The sequence below is a fragment of the Centruroides sculpturatus genome, unplaced genomic scaffold, assembly GCF_000671375.1.
Source record: "Centruroides sculpturatus isolate CEXI.00-Female unplaced genomic scaffold, Cexi_2.0 scaffold40, whole genome shotgun sequence".
Lineage (NCBI taxonomy): Eukaryota > Metazoa > Arthropoda > Arachnida > Scorpiones > Buthidae > Centruroides > Centruroides sculpturatus.
In genome coordinates, this window is record NW_019384602.1 from 82,848 (window position 1) to 91,483 (window position 8,636).

The following is an 8,636-nucleotide window of genomic DNA, read 5'->3' on the forward strand; positions in this document are numbered from 1 at the left end:
AACAAGTAGCACTATCGGTGTACTACACCAGACTAGACGTTCGCGGTGCTACGGTTTATAACTTTGTTAAATTTCTTCTGATTTTAATTTGTAAGTAACATTTTATTATTTTTATTAATCATGAATTGCAAAAGGGCAAATGAAAAATAAGTAAGCGACTAGAATCACGACAGAACTGAAAAAAGAGATTATATGTTTTATTTATATGCATTTTGGATCCAACTTTATTGCCAATCCCTCCCCAGTCTACAATGTATAAATTTTTTGTTGTAAATTTACAATTAAAACATTTTTTAAAAATTAAATATAAATAAATGACTTACGATATTTACACAAACATTTTACAGTAGGTACTGTCTACAACAAATTGTAAATTTACAACAAAAAGTTTATACTTTGTAGACTGAAGAGAGATCAACAATAAAGTTGGATCTGAAATGCAAATAAATAAAACATATGGAAATTAAAATACTTCTGGGTAATTCTTGAACTCTTGTGAACAGTTGGATTAGAAGGAGATAACAATTTTTGTTTGTTTATTAGTCCACAACCCCTTTTAGATGGTTAGATAAATAAAAAAAATTGTTAATGCATTCTCAAATTTCTTAACAATAAAACAAATATATGAACTTGAATTACTGAAAATTATCTTAAAATTTTAAATTAATGAACTAGATAACTGTATATACTAAACATTGATGTTAATTATTATAATAAAAATAATTATAAAATAATTTAAAGAAATATTCAAATTTTATTAATAAAACAAATAATGATATCATATACACATTTATTACCTATTTTTCTTTTTCTATAGTTTTCGTCAACTGCTAACATAGCAATATAACCTCGTTTGCTGTGTTTTTTATGCATGTCCAATTTACAGACAATAGCACCAACACATTTATCATTATCCATTGCCTAAAAATGAAAAAAAAAAAAAAATGTATAATTATTCAATGCAACATTATAAGAAGAAAAATCTATATACTTAAATACCATTGAATATTAAAATTATATTGGCACATATTTTGCAAGGTTCATTTTTAACTGGTTTTTTATTGTATATATCCTTCATATTTCACTTGTAGTGTTAAAATAATTTTAATTCTATGTTTTACAGCATTAATAAATGTTTTATAATACAGTAAGACCCCGCTTAACATGGGGATACATTCCTAGATGACAAAGCTCTAAACAAAACAGTCATTTTAACAGAGTAAATAAGAAAAGGGGAACACGCAACCAAAAATAAACAGATTTCACTTTAATTTTGAGTTATTTTTATATTAATTTACATAATAATATATGTTAAATAACACAAACATATTCACACAGAAATATAAAGTTCAGTTTTTGTGATGAAAGTCCTGGCTTTTCTGAAATTTTGGTTTTTTGCAATAAAGTCGTGTAGTTTCATTTGTCGCTTTTTTTCTTTCTTTAATCAAATGTCAGTAGCAGAAGATTGCATCCAAAACGCCTTGTTTTGCTTTCACACTCCTTTCAAAATTTGGATCATTCGCTACAATTTGATCAATAATTTTGGTTATCATTACCAAACTTTTACTAGGGAAATCTGTAGAGAAATTCTTCAAGTTTTTCATTTTCAGAATCACTATTTTCCAGTTCTACACAAATTCCTTGTTCTTTCAGTTCTTGAAGGTTGTCGTTGGTAAGGCTTTCACCAGAAACCTGCAGTAACTCCTCAATATTCTGCTTGTCTACATCTCCTAGTCCTGCTGTATCAATTAGGTTGACAATTGGTTAACCTAACGATATAGCGATAGGCTCTTCTCGTTGAGAATTCTTGGATACCTCCAGCCATAACTTCTTTCAAACTCCGTTCGTACATTTATCGATTAATTTTTTCCAAGCAAAGTCGATATTGCATGTGGCATCCATGATGTTATATTTTTTCCAAAATTGCACAAAACAAACATAGATTTAAAGGAAGTATAACTCTATGACAAATTGCCACCTTTTGCTAATTGGTTCATATTCGTAAATAATTGTATTATATACGAATCAATGAAATGACGCAATAATTTGAATCAGCATAAATTTTGAGCTTTTTTTAGGCTTCGAGCAGACTGCGTTATTTTGAATCAGCATTAATCAAGGCAACATTAAGCAGGGTCTTAATATGTCATTTAGTTTATTAATACAGTAAGTTTATTTAATTTTATTGCATTTTATGAAAAATGTTTTTTTAGATTTAATAATAAAAAAATGAATTTTTATAATTGTCATCTATCATATTTCCACATATGATATTTAATATAATATGATAATATTGTCATCTATCATATTTCCATCTACAAGAGCATGCTCTTGTAGATGGGGCAAAATTAGCAGAATATACTGCAAAATATCCATTTTTTAAGAACTTTTATAATATTAAAAATCTTTTTTTATTTTGTCTTTTTATTTTCAATAATGATTATCAAAGAGATGTCAATGAATAGTTACTGTATCAGTACATTCACATTTAATTTATATTGACACAACAGTGCTGTGCTCCCATAAACCTACACATATAATGACATTCTCTTATATATGAATTATGCTTTTATAAGCAAAGCAGGACATAAGCTTCAAAACTACAAAAACAAAATTTTCACATATCAGATCATGCTCTTATTTTCATGGAAATATGGTAAGTCTCATTACTTTTATATCAAAATCTCATAAATAGGAAGGAGGTTTTTGATTATTTCTTATAGTTGAAATTTTTATATTGTTCAGGCATACCCAAGTCATTCTACCACAGTGGTTCCCAAAGTGGGCACTAGCGCCCCGTAAGCAGTGAGTAAATTTAGGTGGTCGAAAAGAGGCAAATGGGCAGCAGGGTAATGAATGGTAAAGATAGGCAAAGGTTGGGATCACTGACAGCCTTTCCCTTTCCTCTGTTAAACAGGTAAGAATAAAACATTGAGTTTAATGGTTTCCAGATGTTGAGAACAATGTACGGTAAGGACACAAAGTGTGAGGTTCATAGAAAAGTTTTCCTAAGATTATTTCCAAGCCTTTCTCTCACAACAAGGGAAAATGGGTTAGGGGCATTGGGTATAAACTTTATGAAACAAAGGGGACAGTGGATCAAAAAAGTTTGGGAATTACTGCTCTACCATGTTTTTATATAACATTAAAGTGCAACACCTATTTACCTACCAACTAATGATTTTAAATGAAATGAAAATGTTGATTATTTACCAAAACAAAAGAAGCTGATGTGAGAGAACTGAATAAGATGTAAGAAAAATAAATATATAAATTGTCAGACTTTTTTTTTTATTTAATGTTAAAAATATTGTCTAAAATAACTTTATAAGCAAATAGAAAACAAGTAAAAGAGAGTACATATTGGTGAGAGTATTAGGGTGCGACTATGCAGACGCGAATTTAGAACGAGCGAGAGGTTGCGAGCGATTTAGTTTTCGCAAAGGAAAATCGTGCACAAACAAGAAGCGAGAAATGACGCTAGCAAGAGCGAATTTCTAGTTTTCGCACATATCTGACAGGTTTTGATATTTATCGCGTCTCGCCTCTTCTCGCCACATATTCTCGCTTGCTCGAAAAATTCGCTCTCTCGCGTCTGCATAGTCGCACCCTTATGACACTCTCCTAGGAACATTCCAGGTGATGTCTAGATCTTTGTTTATATAAGAAGATTCTTGTACTTTGTATCTTATCTCCTTTTGTTTTTTGGTATGTGTACTTTATACAGCATATATTAAACCCTCTGTTCCAACCAAGCAGTTCCCTTTTTACTTTACTCCGCTGCCATACCCTGCATTTATTACAACGGTACAACAAAAAAATAAAAAAATAAAATGACATCTACAAACTGTCTAATTGGAACAAGCAGAAATTTCAATGTTATTACTTTCACAATTATTGTAAATATTGTATTGAATAAAATAATGATTTTGTTAAAATTGCATTACATGTCTGAACAAGTATTAAAGAAATATGAAAAATTTTTAATAAAAACTTTTGGAGAAAAAAAAACTGAATTTCTGCAATATTAATATTTTGCTGTTTGGGTTATTCTATATATTTACTGGCATTCAACAGCTAATATATAATCTTTAAAACTTTAGAAATCTGTATAAAATTTCTCTCTAAACAAAATCTTAATTATAAACTTCTGCTTAATGTAATATAGCTGTAGTTTCTGTCAAATATTTTATATATGTCAGAATATACAACGGATTTATATTTAACACTTTTAGATGTCTCTATGTCTAAAGATGACACATTCTAAAAATGATGACAGTGACAATAAACTTGGAGATTTTCAATTACCAGTGCTATTGACAATTGAATAAAAAAAAAAAAAAAAATCAAAAATTTTGAACTGGAGAATTTATTTTATCAAGAAATCACATTAAAGTTATTAAATCTAAAATTTATAAAATTTGAGTTTGCACCTTTTTTGCAATATAGATATTTTCTATGTTATTAAAAAATTGCAAACTCATTATAAATTTATCAACATTTATGAATTTAACTACATATGTTTGCTGTGTTTTAATAAAATTATCATCATTCAATATAATATTCAAATTTATATTATTCTTTCATTTAGTAATCTATTATATAAAACATCATGATGATAACAGAATTTAAGTTTTCTAAATTATATTATGATGATTCCTAGATTTAATAAGATAATAAAAGACATTCCTTTAAGCCAAATATTAATTTTTCTATAAAAGTTTATTGAAAACTTCCAAATCTCCATACTCACCTACATTTAAAAAAAAAATAAATAAAAATTATACTTTTAGTAAAAGTATGATCTGTTATAAATGCAAAATACAATATATATATAAATTACAGTTGTCCCTTGATAATCCGACAGGTATGGGACCAAAGGTGTGTCAGATTACCAAAAGTGTCCGGATTACCGAAAATAATTACATATTTCGCATTGTTTTGCTAGCAGTAACTTACAATATTCTCTACTCCAACTGTTCGAACAGAACTGCTCTCATAAAACACACGAAATGTGTGTCATCGTGTAAAAATTGGATGGGGAGATTCACATCACAACATGCTTCTGTGCAAGCAGACACGTAACGGGGATGGGTACCTTGACTGGAAGTGCGTCGGACTACTGAGCATGTCAGATTAAAAAACGTCGGACTATATAGGGACAACTGTATTTTGTTCCTACAACTTAACACTAAGTATAAAATAAATTGCAACAGATATATAAAAATTTATTCCATCACAATGTAATGCATTAATACAATACAAATCTCAATACAGTGATTATTGATAAAACAATAAATCCCTCTAAAATGATAAGAAATATAGTTCCCTGCACAATTTGTATTAGCCTAACATAAAACTTATCCCTATTGAACAATATCCTCTACTGCAATAGATCTGTTTAGTGATACTTTTTTCTTTACTGCACTTGTAAATACACAGTATTTTTCTTTCTCTACAACAATAATACAGCAAATTAAATTTTAATTTATCACTCGTTTTTGGAAACAAAATACAGTAATCTCTTAATACAGTGATACTACCACAATACTACTTGCAGTCAGTAAGCATCAGTACAGATGAAAGAGTGGTTGTCAGATTTAACATGTTTCTGATATTTTAGTACTTAAAAGCCTCATTTACATTTAGAATTAGTATAATTTGCAACACTAAGAAATCCCTGTATAATTTTTCAGGGAATTTTGTTATGTTAAATTCATTTAGCATAATACAGTTCTCTTAGAAAGTGTACAGGAACAAAGATCTAAGGTTGCAAATTACATATATTAAAATAATTACAAAACCATTCTCCTTAAAAAATTATACTTTAATTTAAACCAGTGTTTCTCAACCTCTAACGAATCGTCACCCCCTTCAATAAAACCGTTACGTAGTTCGCCCCTTCATTTCAAAATTCCGATGCCGAGGGCCAAGGCTAACGCCAAATTCGTACTGCATTGAATAGACTAGTGACTATATAATGTTATTTGTTTAATTATTGTACGATATAACAAAATATCTAATTATTCTTAATATAATGTTTTACTATATCACCCAGAAAATTGTTTTTCGCCCCCAAAATATAAATTGTTACTAATCACCTCCTCAACATGGAAAAATGCCCACATGGGGAGATATCACCCCCGTTGAGAAACACTGATTTAAACTAAAAGTAATTCTAAAGTCAGCTGAACAAAAAAGTAGATACCAGTCAGACTGAGCTGGAAGGGTCTATGCCATCTGAAAGTGATAGGAGACATGTGCAAGTTGACAGATGGATTTGATCTCTCCCTCAGCTGTTTTGTTTTTTGCATTTTTTTAAATTTTTTTACTATCTTTCTCATAAATAATTTTACTGTTTTAAGTTTTTTGTACAAATATGAGATTACAGTTATACCACGATCCATGTGTGAACTCCCACGTCTTCTTCAACCCCTTTCATCTGATAATCCTTTCCACTCAGACTGTTTCATGTCTACTCTTTTGCTGCATTGACTATAGTTTAGTGTTACTTTTCTTCGTTTTAGTTTTACGTAGTTCATTTTTGCTTATGAAGATTCAGATTTTGACTGATTTTGGATTTTGATATTTAACACACACATTTCATAGCATATTATTTCTAAGGTAATTTAAATATTGTATTAGAAGACACTAATAACACTATATATTTTTCTGTTCTAATATTACCTAACTTTGTAGAAATAGCCTTATTTTTTAGTCTGATAATATTAAATTAGAAAGGAGATACTTTTTTAAAAACTCACTATAACAATATTTTTTCTTGTTTCACTAAATACTGCTACAGAGAGATTTTATTGTAATTGAAAGAAGCTATTTGTATTTTTTAAACATTATTTATATTTGTATTTAAAAAATCCAGTATTTACAACACTTTTATAACTATTTGCTTATACACAAAATAATTTGCATAATAAATGTATTTTTCTGATCATAAATTTTTTCATTAAGAAATTTATGGGAACAAATTTGATGAAAGTGAACAGAAAAAGCTCATGAGTAATTTAAGTTTAGACTTTTGAGATTTAACAATAAAAAAAAAATTTAACAGGTTAATAATTACAAACTATTGAAAAATTATTATTAAACATATTTAACGTACTAAAAATATTATATTAATTGATTATTAATGATTTCAAATTTAAATAACAATATGGATTTCACCTACCAGGAAACAAAGTTTTGGCCAATTATGAATGAAATATCTATAAGTGTATATAGAATACGGCTCTGATAAGTCCTTTTGGATAAGTCGCATTATATCCGGCATCTGATTTTCAGATTCATAGCCAACGTATTTTATAAGTTCTTCGTTAGTGGCAGTATCAGAATTGTCACAGAGTCTTTTTTCAGTTTGATCACAGCAACGACATACACTAGAAGGACCATTTTCTAAATAAGAACATTTTTTGTCCGTATTAGTTTTACAGTTGCATATAGAGGATTTAACACTCTTGCACCTATTAGTAACTTCTCTGGCGATAACAGAATCTTCTACTTTCGCCTTCTCATTTTCACTAAAAGTAACAGAATGTTGTAACATTTCACCCACTTTATTTTTAGCTGCATCTTTATTCAAAGCAGCGCAATGATACAATTTACTGTCTGTATCACTCCAATTTTCATCCAGCTGACTTTTATGTATGCAAACAGTATGACAAGTTTCATAGAGAGATTTTCCATTTGAATTTTTACACAAATCATCAGAATTTTGTACAATCTTTTCACATGTACAATCTGGCCTAATGATTTCACAGTCACTTAAGCATTTCTTTACATTATCGGTAACACCTTTCTCCTCCTCTATTCCATTTAAATTATGGCAATTATAACCATTCAACAAACCTATATTAGTATTGGATAAATGCAATTTCTCTTTGAACTGATTTCTAACATCATTGATATCTGTTCTACTGGTAGACGTATTTGTAATACAATTAATTTCTCGACTGCAGTCCTTCTTAACATTTTGTGAATCCAATAATTGAACAGAATTCAAGCGATTCAATTCCAGATTAGATGAGCTAAGCCTATCGTTAGGGTTAGCTACGGCTATTCCGATTTCAGTTTCATCCATCGCTCGAAAATATCCACTTAAAGTAATTTAAGTCGGTGGCACATTTAACTTTCACGTAATTAACGTCATCTTTCCATTAATCTTTCTTACTATTATTTAATAATTAAATGAAATTACTAATAAATTCTTTCTGTTCTCTTTGCTTTCCTCATAATGATTTACAGCGACTCCCGACGGACAAAACTTTAATCGATATTAGCATGTGTTTCAAATCAACTGCGCCATCAACACTCCGTCGTACACTTCTATAGCTTTATTACAAAAAACAAATTTTATAATCATATAGTTTTCTCCAATAAAAAAATAACTCAAATATATTTTTGAATTTTCTATTTTTAAATTATTGATAATAATAAATTTAAAGATACCAGTAACTTAATTGACTTCGTATCATTTACTATTAGTTAATTAATTGTAGTTATTTTAAAATTCATTTAATAAAAATTTACTTTATTAAATTTGAATTTTATCAAACTTTTAGAAATATAAATTTATAGCAAATTAGACTATTATATATATATATTTTTTTTTTTTTTTTTTT

General features: G+C 28.6%; 1 protein-coding gene across 1 annotated transcript in view; it reads right to left on the reverse strand.

Moving 5' to 3' along the window:
- The window catches only part of LOC111625021, a 28,635-nt gene extending 20,319 nt beyond the window's left edge, over nucleotides 1-8,316 (reverse strand). The window contains exons 1-2 of the mRNA XM_023368028.1: nucleotides 7,187-8,316; nucleotides 798-921 (exon numbers count right to left, since the gene is read on the reverse strand). Of these exons, the coding sequence (XP_023223796.1) occupies nucleotides 798-921; nucleotides 7,187-8,095 (1,033 nt within the window). The 5' untranslated portion in view covers nucleotides 8,096-8,316. The remainder of the gene's footprint in view (nucleotides 1-797; nucleotides 922-7,186) is intronic.
- Between the last annotated feature and the right edge of the window lie 320 nt (nucleotides 8,317-8,636).